Below are 14,532 nucleotides of genomic sequence, written 5' to 3'. Positions count from 1 at the left end.
GGGAAGCCTGTCGCCGTGGGAAGCGGCGTGTTTCAGACTAGTTAATGGGTCAGGGATTTTGCAAATTTATCTGATTTATTTGTCTCTTTGCCAGTTTGGGTAAAGATAAAATAAATCTGAGAAACAAAACATTCCACCAAATAAATGTAACCGACAGAGACTAGAAGCATCAAGTCATTCGCGCCTCTCACGCTGTTTTCTAGACATCTCCGCAATCCTGATTCACCTCCCGAGTGTTGGTCGTGGGATGCCAATCATTAAACCTTCACATTTGTACCAGTGTTAAAAACTCCATCAAGGAGCGAGTTAATCACAGAAGTAGGCTCTTCAAGGCCTTATTCCAGTTCGTAATTTAAAGAGAACATGAATTCTCGTATCGGCGTGTCCTTAGATTCGTCAATGCACGAATCCACTCCGATAAACACTGTAGGATATCGCCAACTTTCTATTTGTTGTTTGATATGCAACCCACAACGGACACCATATACTAATGATATTGTATTGATTTAGGGCCTATCCGTGCCGTTATTAGACGCGACAGCCACATCAACAAATAGCTTACGCTCAAGTGAACGAAGACTGCAATCTGTGACGCAACGACGTCAATCTCGAACAATGTCCCACATTCAATCTTTTATAAGAGTGAAAGTCGTAGTAGATGATTCTGGCACACTTCGGAAGCCTTTCGATATTACCATCAACCAGGCCTTCACTATTGAGCAAGTCGCGCATCAGATTGAAGCCGAGTATGCATTCAATGCTGGGTCTGAGGGAGCAGCGATTGTAGATGATGTAGAAACTGCTTCATTCAAACCATTGACCTGTGGTATGATTCATGATGCTGGGAATATGGAGCTCAAGTTTTCGGATGTCATTGGCAATGTGGTCAAGTTTAATGACACTTTGTTTATTACAAACACGTGGCTAGGTAAGGCATGAGAATTAGTTTAAACGTCATAGTTTGGCAGACCATCACCTTTTTTTGCCTTGATTTCTCATTTATATAATTCGGGTAGGTCCAGTGATACCGAAGACGTTAAAGACATCCAGTGGATCTGACAGTGGCAGCTTCCCAGAGATTGAGCGATCAGCCAAAAGCCGAATTTCTGAGCTTGACCGCCCGAAAACTCCTACATTGGAAGTTACATCCCATCATCTAATTCCTCTAATAACTTTGGAACAAAACAGGCTCCCCTCCCTCCGAGACATGAGCGAACTATCCCCAGCAAAATCCAAATTAAAACTCCTCTCTCGACAAAACAGTCACGCCTCTTCAATCTACACTCCACTCGATATCCAAAGTCGTAATAATCTCGCAGCATCCTCAACAACCACCGTTGACACTGATATTGACAATGAATTACAATCGCTGCTATACTCTCGTATCGGATTAGATTTCTTGAGAGAATTCTGTACGTGTGAATTCAGTCTCGAACCACTACTTTTCTGGATGGATTGCGAAGTGTATCAAAGCTCGGATCCATCAGTACGGCGAATACTGGCTAAATACATCTATCTGACGTACATTGAACCTACCGCTCCCTTACTTGTCAATCTCGCCAATGAAGTACGACGCAAGTTGCAGTGGGATGTCATATGTAGTCCGAGTGAATCGCTGGATATTACAGTGTTTGATGAAGCACAAGAAGATGCATATTGTATGCTGAGAGGATATCAGTATTTGCGATTCGAATCCAGTCCGTACATGCAGTCTTACATCAACAAACGTGAACGAGGTGAGTTCCGGAGGATCGAACTATGACAAACAAAAAACGGACCCAGATTGTCGATTTATAGACATTTCTCAAAATCATTGCTTCAATATTCACGTTATCTGATTTACTAACCAAATCTCCTTCTCCCATTGTGGCAGACCTGACCGAATACACCAAAGGACAAATCAAAGACTCATACGCCCAAACATTCCAACCAGATATGAACTTTATCCGACTAGCTTGTGCAAGTTTGGAAGATCCAGATTCGGCTACCTCCTTTGAGGCCATACGTAAACTAGCCAAGGGCCGTACCGACATCACCATCAGCTCGAAATCATTCAAAGAAATCGTCCTGAGCCAAATCATTTCTCAGTATTTCGTCGGACTACGAGCCAACGCAGCAGCAGCCTATTTCTCAGATACAGCTCGTCTAACATGGGGCTTGAAGGAACGCAAACTAGCCAAAGCCGACAAACTATCCAAATTCTTTGGCCAACGATTGACGAATTACGAGTTGCAAGAACAAGCTGTGGGACGCGTGCATGATCCAGCTGACGACGTGGCATCGTCTGTAGACAGTATGAATAGCAGTCCAGACCGACGCTCCCATCGCAAAAGCAGAAAGGAAGGAGCCAGTAACAAGAGTGATGCCAACAAGCGTCGTAAACGGGCTGGGAAACTAGAAACTATTTTCGGTGAACGACTACCCAAACGGCAACTCAAGGTGCAGAATCTTGTTGATCAGTCATCGGGTGGTGAAACTATGAGTGAAGAGGACGATGAGTGGGAAGATGTGTCGGAATCAACCATGACTCTACAATCTATGGATGTAGTAAAGGATGAAGAGCTAGTTCCGCTCCAAACCATCAACAAATTGACAAATCGCCAACGCAAAGTACTAGCCCAACGATCAGCCAAACTCAAGAACATGATGGGTGCTGCGTTACGTGAAGATGTAGCTGCTGGTCAAATGGGTCTCCCACATGGTTTGGACCGCGCTCTATCGGATTCTAGTCTCTTGACACCAGAACCTCAATCGTCCCCCGATGATGTCGCTACCCCATCATCATCCAACCCGTCTCCGACTAAATCACCGTTGCCACAGATCAATACGGATGTGATTTTGTCAAACCGTGACATGATGCGTAAACGTCTCGGCAAACTAGCTGATGTGTTGGGTGAACACATCACAGAAGATGAGTTAGAGCAAGCTAGTGTTACATCCAACCAAATGCTTTCAAGCCCTTCTGGATTGGCGTCATCGAGAAACTTGATGTCTCCACCATTGACTGCAGATGAACGACGAGATTATTTGAAACGTACTGCTAAATTGGACCGAATGTTTGGTGCTATGCCACCTAGCTTGTCAGTTGTTTCTCATTGCAGTGATAGCGCAGCAGCAGAAAAATCGATATCGCCCGCCTCTGCTTTGTCGACACCATCTTCTTCTGGATCTGATAAAGATTCACCTACCGCTCGCGCCCGGCGAGCTATCGCAAATGTAGACTTGATTCTTCAATCACCTGCCGACGTCCAAGTCGCAGTATTCGAAGCCATGGCCAGTGACGATGAAGACACCGAACTCCACGTAACCCATGACGAAACAGAACGTACCAGCTTTGTAACCGTGAAATCCCTACTCCCATCAACAACCAACAAAGAATCTCTCCAAAAGAAGCTGTTGAAACTAGAACGCCTACTCGGCCGTGACAATTCTGACGTGCAAGGAGCCATCCAAGCCCAACTTATTAACGACTTGGAGCAGAGCATTGAAGATCAAGTCAAAGATCAGGACGAGCAAGCACGACTAAAAGACGAGGTTGGACTACTACGAGATAAATACCGTATACGACCTCTTTTGAGCGACGGTTCGATTGGAACCTCTCTCAGTGATGAGGATCAATGGGTACCGGAAACCAAGAATGATTTAGGTGCTGAAGAGAGACGAGTGCTGACTAAGTCAGCCAAGAAATTGCATAAGGTGCTTGGTGAAGCACTAGATGAAAACACGATAAAAACAAGTGGTGTGCTTGGATTTAATAGCTTGGCAAGAAGTCCTACAAGCCCAACAAACTCTAGCCCGAATACTGCCGAACAAGAAAAGACGGCAATCGCAGCAACCATGCCACGATTATTCAAGCGTGATGATTCAAGTTTGAATGGGAGTGAAACGAATCTGATTGCTGCATTCAACCATTCACTCCCCGAACGAATAATCGAATCACCTTCTGCTACTTCTACCGTAACTAGTGCCATTACTGCGGACATCCCCGGTGACGATCGCGAAGAACGTCGTAAACGACTAGAAAAACTATCTGCTGTGCTTGGCCAGACCATTTCTCCCATGGCACTGGAAGAAGCCGCTGCAGCAGCGACCAAGACCCGTTCATTATCTGCCAACGAGCCTCAAACACCACTCAACGAAGACGAGCGCAAAATGCTGATGAAGAAGGCCAGCAAGCTTGAACGAGTGTTTGGAGAACTCCCACCTGCAAATGCATTATCGGAGGGCTTCACCAAAGCCCAGAAATCAATTCAGGGTGTGACGGAGCTTCTAGCATCACCGAATGAAAACATGCTGGGTAGACTGCTCGATACTATTATTGGACCTGGACCGGCTGCACTACCTGTATCTTCCAACGAGTTGAATATCCCATCCTCCTCATCAACATCCCCAGACTCCGCAAACGTCAGCGCCAGCTACCTTCCCGACCGCTCAGTCTCCATGTCCTCAACGCAATCCCACCAACCAACAATCCCGTCCTTTAACGATTTCAGTAACGGACCGGACAAGGAATCCCGTAAACGACGCCTAAAGAAACTGCGTAAATTCTTTGGTGGGAATGGCGCCGACCTCGGTGCACTAATTGAACAAGTCGTAATCAAGGAACTCGAAGCTTCGCTAGACTATGAGTTCAATTCCGAAGAAGAACGACTCCAAATCCGTCAAGAAGTCGAGCAATTACGTCCTCTCGTCAGACGCCAATCGCGTGCCATAGCCATGGAATTGAAACAAAACAAGTTTGGATTGACAACCATGTCTGAGGTATCGATTGTCAACAAGGAAGGATCGGAAGAGTCGCTTGCAAGTGCTAGTGGAAGTGAATCATCGTCTCGTCGAGTGAGTGTTGGTGCGCCTCCACCGATGGTTACTATTGGAATGCTGTCTCCGAAAACGAATGGTAGTAGGAGACCAAGTCGGGAAGCTGGGGTTGGAGCTAGGCTTTCGCAGATTATTCCATCGTCGAGCTCGAGTCAGCAGCAACACCATATGGACGTACCTGGACAAGAACGAATGGTGGTTTCTGGATCTATTCTGCCTGTACCGGATGCATCAACTACTAGCTTTTCAGAAGCGATTGGATCTTGGTTGGCTATTGGTTCTAACGGGTTGAAGAAACAGCAAGCGGTATCAGTTCCTGAGGTGCCTGAATCGAAACGCAAGGCATCCAAATGACACCAAGTAATTCTGTAATCGTTTCAGTCATAAAGTTTAATCATTTCAACAAAAGAGGATTGTAAACTATTTTTCAACTGTAATCAACACGAAAGCAAGTTATAGAAAACCGCTGATAATGATATCTATTGGTTGTTTTGTTTATGTTTTTTGAGCTCTTACAATTGGGAGCTCTTTGAATCATTTAAAATAAATGCATGTTGTTGTCAAATTCATTTCTCTATAGTTTACCACTGTTTTGAAGCTTCCCAATGCGTTCTACCAAAGCCTTTATCTGCGGTGTTCCCGATGCCACAGCAACTTTCCCCAACCCACCAGTCTTGATCACCACAACTCGTTTCGTCTTTCCACGTAAATCTTTAAGCGGCTGTGGTGCAAATGTCTCAAACGACACCTTCTTATTACTGCTACTAGTATTGATGGCCTCTTCTACCGTTTCAGGGAATTTACCTGGATGAGCAGGTGCTAGACATACAGTATACACTCTACCAGTACCACTAGACGGATTGATTTGATGAGCAGCATGTACGCCAACAGCGGAATGCGGATCCAGCAGGTATCCAGCTTCATTGTATGCTCTGATGGTAGCAGCTGTTTGAGGATTCGATGCTCGGACGGCATCAAATGTCTTTTTACCGAGACTTAATTCACTCGACGAGACAGAGAAGTGGCCTTGAGATTTCAATTCATTCATCCATCCTGCTACTTTGCTTGATGCTCTGGTATCATCGGTTGCAGAGACACGGGACGATGTAGTGTTGCTGGCTTCGTCACCACGAGCTAGATACCATAGCAGACGTTCAAAGTTTGAGCTGACTAGGATGTCCATGGCTGGTGATAGTGTTTGTCTGACTTCTGATGATGCACTATTACTACTATTACTATCGGATGGAGCATTCCTGGCATAAGACCCAGACTCGAAGAATCTCGTCAATATATCGTTTTCATTAGTAGCTATAATCAATCTATGTATAGGCAATCCCATTCTCAAAGCATAATATCCAGCCAAGATATCACCAAAGTTTCCGGTAGGCACACTATACTGCACTTTAGGCAGTTCACCCTTTACGACTTTACCATTCGAATCAATAATGACTCCTGTTCGTTTCACGAGTGCCAAGTACGAAGTAAAGTAGTAGATGATTTGCGCCAATATACGAGCGGCATTGATACTGTTTATAGCTGCCAGATGATACTTTTCCTTGAATTCCAAGTCACCGAACAAGTTTTTTACGATTTCTTGACAGTCGTCGAACGTTCCTTCTACAGCCACGTTGTGGACGTTGGCGTCTTGTACTGTCGTCATTTGCAGTTCTTGGATTGGCGATACTCGGTTGTGTGGATGCAGGATGATGACTTCGACTGCTTTCTTGCCTCGTAGACCATAGATGGCTGCTCCTCCTGTATCTCCTGACGTGGCTCCTACTACAGTTATATGTGGTGGGGTTGACTTTTTACTATTCCCACTAGATTTACCACCTTTAGCAGCCTGCCTAACCAGAAAATACTCAAACAAATTCCCCAGCACCTGCAACGCAACATCCTTGAACGCAAACGTTGGTCCATGAAACAATTCCAATGCATACATATCCCTCCTGTTCTGTACAACAGGCAATTCCACCAATGGAACCACATCTGGATGGCTAAATGTTCCAAAACTGGTTTCTAGCAGCTTGCGTAGGTCGGCAGCGGGTATTTCGTCACTGGATATGTAGAGTGACAGGATGTTGTAGGCAATGTGTGCGAATGGGAGTGAATGCCATGATAGGATGGTTGCTAGAGGGAGTTGGGGGATGGTATCGGGTACGTAGAGTCCACCATCTGGCGCTAGACCTTCAAAGACGGCTTCTTCAAAAGATATTGTTGAAGAGGATGATGAAGCTCGTGTTGACTTGAATCTCATTTCAGAGTTATAAGCTAAAGAGAAAGGGGACAGTTAGTACTTGATTAAAGGCTATAAGAACTGAGTTGACGATACCTGTAATGTCCTATATCTCCTTATAGTCGATAGTTTGCGAAAAAGAGTTTTTTTGAACAAAGTGGACGTGTCATCCGCAAACCAAAAACTATCCCGAAACACGTTGCTAGCAGCCTCAATACGTGATTTAATATTAGTTTTATAGCAAATCTTCTCGTCAAGCTCGTGTTTCGGTAGAGAATACTCTTAGACGCAATATGTACCAACTTTTTTTTTTCTCATCCAAACACATTACATTTTGTTGTTGGCAAAGAAGAAGAGATACAGAATAACCATAGTTCTAACTACTCACGATGAGGTTAGAAAAGTGCTATTTCTGCTCAAGTACCGTGTATCCAGGTCATGGAATACAGTTTGTGAGAAATGATGCTAAAGTAAGAATGTTTGAAGCATGCTTTCGTTGTTTCAAAGTAAATAACACATTTATTCACTAGATATTTCGATTCGTAAGTCTCATTCAAGACATCTCTAACTGAAGATACCTGCGTTAGCTTATGACCACTAACATCTTCACATTTTTTTGCAGTGTCGATCAAAATGTCATAAAAACTTCAAGATGAAACGAAACCCACGTAAAGTGGCATGGACTAAGGCATTCAGGAGAGCTCATGGCAAAGAAATGACTATTGTATGTCCTGAAGTAGATGTAGTATCTATTTTTTTGCTCAACGACCAGTCACTAATCTTACCTCACCCATCAGGACCCAACACTCGAATTCGAAAAACGACGCAACGTACCCGTCAAATACGATCGCGAACTAGTAGCTTCCACCGTCAAGGCCATGAAACGAGTCGCTGAAATCAAGGCCCGTCGTGAACGTGTATTCTACAAAAACCGTATGGTCAAGGCCGGAAAAAAGGAACACGAACGATCAGACATGCTCAAAGATATCTCGACACATATCGATTTGGTGGTGGCTCCTGGTGTCAGGGAACGTGTCAAGGAAAAGATTGCCGACGAAAAGAAAAAGGCGTCAACGACAAAGATGGAGGTCGACGAGTAATTCTAGTCTTCGTAGTTGTAGTAGTTGGGGATTCCGGTTTCTTATTGTTGGTGGGCTCGTGGAGCTGCTCTCTCTCTCGCATTGTATAGTAAATATAGCATACGGTCTGTGTTCTTTCAACGAGCCATCCATTTTTATTTGCAAGTTATGATCATGGATATTACGAAGACGAAGATTTGCTCTTTTCTTGCAACGACACTACACTTTGAGTCAACTCCCATAGTTGAGTCTTTGATTCTAAATGTTCAACTCTGAGATCATCCTACAGCAGTGGGCGAAAAGAGTCAGCCTTGCGCTAAATACCGTGTATGTAGACAGGATCTTACAATAGCTTTCAAAAGTTCATTTCTCAGCGTTTCTATATCGTCTTTTGTGGCAGCAACAGATTTGTGTGTCTTCAAATCTGGTTTTTCACAAAAGGGTTTTGTTAGAATGCGTCTTTTAGCTCAATACTCTACAACTGAACACATACCTTTCTCAACAGACACGATCTTCTTTGTATAATCTTTCACTTTGGCAACAGAAGTTGCAACATCTTCCACAGTAGATAGTAACGAGTTGCTGCTTTGTTGATACTCATCCAGCAAGAAAACATAGCATGCTAATCCTGTCAGCGAAGTTCCAACCAAGAAACCAGTCAAACTAATGAGGGTATGCCAAAGAAGAGTCAACTTCTGTGCGTTTGGACAAAATGTTTGATGTTGCAAAACAGCGAGGGCTCTCATTAATCACTCAAGAAGGACCATCACATTAAAAAGGAATGCATTCCCAATCTCGTACCTTCCGGAAAAGTAGCCTCCTCTTCGTGGTGGTGGAGGTTTGACGACTACAGGAGCAACAAATGTTGGTTGGGGTTGCGTAGCTGTTTCATTGAAACGCTTGGTGCTCTGCTTTATAGCGCGTATCAATGACGGCTGCTGGAGCATCCGTGACGTTATTGCTAGTCGTATCATGTTTGCAGATGTGTTGCTCAAATGGTGAACGAGCTATTGGCACGGACGGTCCATCATTACAGCACAGACACCTTAAACCGACGCGATAAATTACAGGTTGGAAGCTTAATTTATCTATTCACAGCAAAACTACACAATTGGTTCACGAAACTCTTCCTGATACAGCTCTTGACTAGTTCCAATCTCTAACAGTTACGTGACTACAAGAGCTTCACCAAACTCTTCTTGATACAGCTCCTGACTCGTTGCAACTCTTTCTCCTCTTTTCATCGCCAACGATCCAAACCCAGCAACCACAGAGCTCATATATTGAGCTTCCAGCTGTGGACCCATAAGTGCCCGTGGAGGATGCAATCTTCGGCGTCTATCTACAGCTTTTATACGTTCCGGACCACTAATCACCTACAACATCACCAAAAAGGGTAAGAAACCAACTGGACGTCTTTCTCGACAAGCACTCCTACCTTGAGAGTGTAAATCAAACTAAGATGTGAACCCCCCTCCGCTCTGCCCTCATCAATCAATGTAACAACCAAATGACAGACACGATCATATTCCTTGTCACTCATTCCAGGTATAAACTGCAGGAGATTGTGTTCACTTATTGATTGAAGAAGCAGACATGTGGATGCGACGATTTCTTTGTTTTTGCGGTATTTTTCCAAGTAGCTTAGAGCTATTACTGCGAGGGCTGGCATAGTTGAAAGTGATTCTTTGTACCCGAGCTGTGGGGTGGAATTGAGATGTGAAGTGAGTGGGTGGAGCAAAAAAACCACATGCGGAGGCAACACTATGAGAAGTCAACACACCCAAAGCTCTGAATCCCATATGATAGCACGTTGAGCATCATTCAGTGGCCTCAACGAATCATCCAGCGTCAATCGAAAGAACTCAAACAGTGGATCTGGACCACCAGTCGTGAACTTGTAATCAAGCAGCACCTGAGGAGCAGAGATTATGAGATTTGCTGCATCGATTCCTATATCGCAAAGATATCAATCAGAAACCCCATTCTTTAAACGTTTCATAAGAGTATCCTTACCTGCAAGCAAAGTCTCAACATGTTTTCCATCAGGCTTGATCAAAACATCAAGAATTTTGGGCAGACAGTTCACAGCTTGCAGCTTTGAAGGCGCATCTGAGTACGTCACGTCACAGATAAAAGTACAAGCCAGCAAGAAGACAGATTCCAGATTCGAGTGTGTTTCCAGCAAGCGATGTATAGGAGCCAACAGTTGGGATATTTGAGGTTTGCATTGTGGCTTCACAGCTACAAAAGTATGAAATTAAGCAAAGATGATCTTCTTTAAGAATGATTTAGCTTAAAAACCTCGACTTTGCCTACCAACCCAATGCTCAACCAACTCCTGAAATTCTATCCACGCATGCCCCCGTTCATGTGGATTCAAGCCAAGACTCATTCTATAATAGTCCGTCAAGCAGTTCAAGATACTTGATAAGGCGTTTGCAGCGAGTTGGGCACTGCGTCTTTCGTTAAATGATTGATGTTGAACTAGCTCCGTGAGGAACAAGATTTGAGGGCACAGAATGTCACGAAACGTATTATCATGAGCCTCTAAACAGTACCGGCAAGTAAAACTAGGTTGCTGCGTCTCCATATTCTCAGTGTCTTCCAGTTAAGCCAATGAAACTTGCGATGGGCCGTCGAGTTTTACGTAAGTTATATTCTTGCAATCTCTACTATATTTACGGTGCTTACAGCTTACAGTGTATATTTACACGTTGTTTACACTTCACATTTCCCATTGAGCAGCTAAATATTTTCGCTCACGGTTCTCATCTTGTATGGCTCGCTTTCGAGCAGCCATACACCTATATATAATCTGCTCTTCTCGTTCAACACGTTCCAAAATATCTCTCTAGGCAAAGAAAATTTGGTTACATGAGAATCGAGTACTCAAAACCGTGCTTTGTGTCGGGTTTTACTGCACACTTACATGTAATTGAGCTTGCAATTCCAATTCCTTCCTCTTTGTTGCTTCCCAACCATCATGTTTCGGACACCTTCCTTTATGTACACATACAGTTGCTGGGTTTGGGACGACAGACTCATCGGAAGACACACAACCAGGTTCAAGGTCTCCATTGACAATGAGATTCAACCTTGAATCAAAGCCACATACATTGACATGGAATTCATGAGCTCTCCTGACAGCATTTTCAACATCACCAATCCTATTATCGAGCCTCATTGATAAATCCGTCTGTTTGTGCTTTGTCTCTTCCAATACTTCGAGGCGTGCACAATCTTTTGCGTCTAGAGCTTTGCAATCTGGGATTGGATATTGCAAGACAGCCTTTCGTGCGGTTTGCAATATTTGTTCGGCAAGTATCTTGGAGTGAGTTGTTTCACATTCAACGTTGCAGTATTTCCTTGTTTGGCTTTTATGGATGGAAATTTTGCATTCGGGGTTTTCACAGTTTTTCTGTGTGAGTTTACATCCGGGGCAGAAAAAGATGGCGTCCTTGTCGAGAGTTGGACTGACACATCGGTAGTGGAAGGGTTTCTGGCATTGTCCACATCGGATACATGCGAGTGGGGTTGAGACTTCGAATGGTTGATGGCATATACATATTCGCACTACTCGTGATTTCTTCGCTGGTGGTTGGGGGTTTGTCGGTTGTCCTTCAGCTAGCACTTGCTTCTCCTTTTTTACATTACGGGTTTGAGCTACAGCTGCCGTCTAAGTTTCATTAAACGACTTAGATATGAGCGAAACATCGCAAAAACACCTATGTCTTCAAGCACTTACCTCCTTCCTTTTCTTTGGCATCCGAAACGTCGACACGTCAGCAGGCTCTACCGGAGGCGCAACAGGCCTCCCATTCAATCCGTCCTGACTGCTGATACTCCAACTACGTTTCAGCGTCTGTTGCTGCATCAGATTTATTGCATTGTAGTAAAACGGCATCGGTGGCATTGCTTTCGGAGTTGGCACTCCCGACAATGTATTCGGAGCTGTGTAATAATATGTGTATGGCGGTGTCGGTGCTTGTTGCAGTTGAGTTTGTGGTACATTTACATTTTGATACGTCGGTTGATATTTCGGTTGCGGAAACGAAGCGTACACTGGTTGTTGATATTGTGGTGATTTCATCAAATGTGGTGTTCCAGGCGCTAGAGCAGGCGACGATCCAAACCCCATATTCATCTTTGCTTGCATATAGTTCTGATACACGATGAGTGAGTGCTGCTGACTGTCGTCCTGCTTGTCTGGAATGTGTGCGTTGGTTGTTTGCGTATATCTCGGCAGAGCGTCTAGCAATGCCGATTGGGATACACTGATACGTGTCGGCATGGTCGGCATATTGGATTGTTCGTGCATCATGTATGACGATTGTTGCAGTTGGCCAGATAACTACCAAAATCAGGTCAGATCTCGAGCGACAAATGAGACCAGATCTCGACCAAACGACAAGGACAGGACATTTCTGAAACATACCTTAGTGTAGGGATTCATCTGTGGGCTCAGCGCATGGGCTAATGAATGGGCATTCCATGGAATAGACATTCTCCAAAAAACTGGCGACGGAAAAGAGTGTGAGATTGACGAACGAAGAATGAGTATCAAACCAGTCTTACGGCTATTCCAAGTGGTCTCTCAATCTGCTTCAATTCGCACTCGTGGTCTCTCCACGCCAGCGTGAAGAATCCCCTGTGTTTGCCTGAAACTGCAAACGTTCGTGGTGTGCGAACGAGTTCAAGTCTATTCAGGCCTCAACGATGCAGAGGAGGAACGTGTTGTTTGGACCTATGGAAACTGATCTGGATATATTTGGGTTGGAACGAGCCGGATCTAGCCAAACTTGCAGTTGGGCTGGTTGTCATAGAGAGATGCGCAGACCTTACCTCAGAACTCATTGTTGGACGTGAAAGTGCGCACATTGCATCAAGAAATTCAATATATTCAATATTCAAACTTATTAACGAGCGACCGGATACATACGACACGAAAAATATTTAGATGAAAAAGAGGAGGTTGATTCCAATACATATCAGCAACGTAGCTAGCCCAAGCACGGCTCCAGGATTCACTCCACTAGTAGCCGACGTGCCCACTTTCAATACGCCACCATCCGAATACATTGATAGTGAAGTCAAATTCATGTTGGTGCCAGTTGGGTTGGTGATGCTTTGGTACATGTTGGTGTATGATAAGCAATCGGCAACGGTTTTGATCTTGAATCCAGCTTGTGTTATCAGGTCTTGGGCTGGAAGGGCGTATGCGGCTGTAACGGTATACAAGTCGTGTTCTAGTGAGATTATGCCTGTTGTCAAGTTGGGAGCTGCAGCGACCCATTGCGATACGTTGCCAATAATCCATGATGGCGTGAAATTCAGGGCGGGGTTGTTGGATTTCCAGTCGGAGGTGTCACGGTTCCATCCCATCACTAAGTGGGATTGATGTTTGTTAGTGATGGATACTGTGAAATCTGATAAGATTCATAAACCAAATTCCAGCAGTTGATGCACTCACTTCTCAATCCCATAGCCTTATAAACCGACCTAGTTCGGTCGTCCTGGTCACCATAGGGTGTTCGAGTACAAGTAGGCACAATTCCAAGCACTTGGTAGACAGCTTTAGCAGTCCAATATGTATCAGTCACGATTTGCTCGTTGGTCATCGCGGTAGGTGCAGCATGTGCCCAAGTATGAAGACATATCTGATGTCCTTCGTTGTATGTCCGTAGTAAGATATCTGGTCTTTGCAAGACACGAGACCCGATTACGAAGAATGTTGCGTGGACGCCTAGAGATTTCAAATGATCCAGGACGGGGACTGTGTTGTTACTACAATGTCAAGGTAAGTGTGAGCAAACTAGAAATCCCTCCAACTCGCAAAGTGATGCGAATCCTGTCGATCACGCATTCATACCTTGACCCATCATCATACGTAGTAGCCCAATCACCCTTCGTAGGACACGTAGTATATTCACCGCCAACAGACGGATTACCCGCTCTCGTACACCCAACACATGTAAAATCACAAACGCCATTTGCTCCGTAATAGTCAATCAATGTCGGATCACAAGCAACACTAAACTGCATCGAGGCTGGTCGTATCGTAGCAGAAGCAAGTCCAGTAAGATTAATAGAAGCTACCCATTCCGGAACTACGGCAGGCACTCTGTCCGGTGTTGGCCATTGCCCTGGTAGACAGATTCCAGCATTGGCAGCACATTGAGCAACACTATACATGCTTCCTATCAATTTTGAAGAGGCGATGTGAATGAACTGTTTGATTAAACCCACGCTCGTCCCTTCCGTTCTAGTTTTCTTGCAGATTTTCAGGAATTGTGTTACGAAATTACCTGGCTTCGGAAAGGAGGAAGCATTGTACTGAGCCCATGTACCACTAAACAAGGCTGTAGCAGCCAGTAAAGTTGCTGTCCGTTTAGCCAT

The 14,532-nt window shown here is 44.5% G+C and overlaps 5 protein-coding genes across 5 annotated transcripts; 2 read left to right on the top strand and 3 right to left on the bottom strand.

The window, feature by feature from the left end:
- Window positions 1-363: 363 nt before the first annotated feature.
- On the top strand, window positions 364-5,172 carry SmJEL517_g01780 (uncharacterized protein; the record flags this gene model as incomplete). The annotated part of the gene is made up of 4 exons (XM_031167708.1): window positions 364-426; window positions 511-928; window positions 1,017-1,736; window positions 1,874-5,172. 4 exons carry the CDS (start codon window positions 364-366, stop codon window positions 5,170-5,172), a joined length of 4,500 nt encoding a protein of 1,499 aa, XP_031026301.1.
- Window positions 5,173-5,392: 220 nt separating this feature from the next.
- SmJEL517_g01779 (uncharacterized protein) lies at window positions 5,393-7,075 on the bottom strand (the record flags this gene model as incomplete). The annotated part of the gene is made up of 1 exon (XM_031167707.1): window positions 5,393-7,075. The coding sequence occupies one exon, from the start codon at window positions 7,073-7,075 to the stop codon at window positions 5,393-5,395; it is 1,683 nt and encodes a 560-aa protein (XP_031026407.1).
- Window positions 7,076-7,443: 368 nt separating this feature from the next.
- SmJEL517_g01778 (uncharacterized protein) lies at window positions 7,444-8,154 on the top strand (the record flags this gene model as incomplete). The annotated part of the gene is made up of 4 exons (XM_031167706.1): window positions 7,444-7,524; window positions 7,585-7,596; window positions 7,677-7,778; window positions 7,852-8,154. The coding sequence occupies 4 exons, from the start codon at window positions 7,444-7,446 to the stop codon at window positions 8,152-8,154; spliced, it is 498 nt and encodes a 165-aa protein (XP_031026406.1).
- A 160-nt stretch (window positions 8,155-8,314) lies between these two features.
- SmJEL517_g01777 (uncharacterized protein) lies at window positions 8,315-9,107 on the bottom strand (the record flags this gene model as incomplete). The annotated part of the gene is made up of 4 exons (XM_031167705.1): window positions 8,315-8,416; window positions 8,481-8,557; window positions 8,627-8,796; window positions 8,935-9,107. The coding sequence occupies 4 exons, from the start codon at window positions 9,105-9,107 to the stop codon at window positions 8,315-8,317; spliced, it is 522 nt and encodes a 173-aa protein (XP_031026409.1).
- Window positions 9,108-13,089: 3,982 nt separating this feature from the next.
- On the bottom strand, window positions 13,090-14,532 carry SmJEL517_g01776 (uncharacterized protein; the record flags this gene model as incomplete). Its single annotated transcript, XM_031167704.1, has 4 exons — window positions 13,090-13,520; window positions 13,607-13,920; window positions 14,006-14,333; window positions 14,442-14,532. The coding sequence occupies 4 exons, from the start codon at window positions 14,530-14,532 to the stop codon at window positions 13,090-13,092; spliced, it is 1,164 nt and encodes a 387-aa protein (XP_031026408.1).

This window comes from Synchytrium microbalum (assembly GCF_006535985.1).
Source record: "Synchytrium microbalum strain JEL517 chromosome Unknown SmJEL517_scf0006, whole genome shotgun sequence".
In the NCBI taxonomy this organism is placed as follows: domain Eukaryota; kingdom Fungi; phylum Chytridiomycota; class Chytridiomycetes; order Synchytriales; family Synchytriaceae; genus Synchytrium; species Synchytrium microbalum.
Note: the sequence above shows the minus strand (reverse complement) of the source record. Positions and strands in the feature narration are given on the sequence as shown.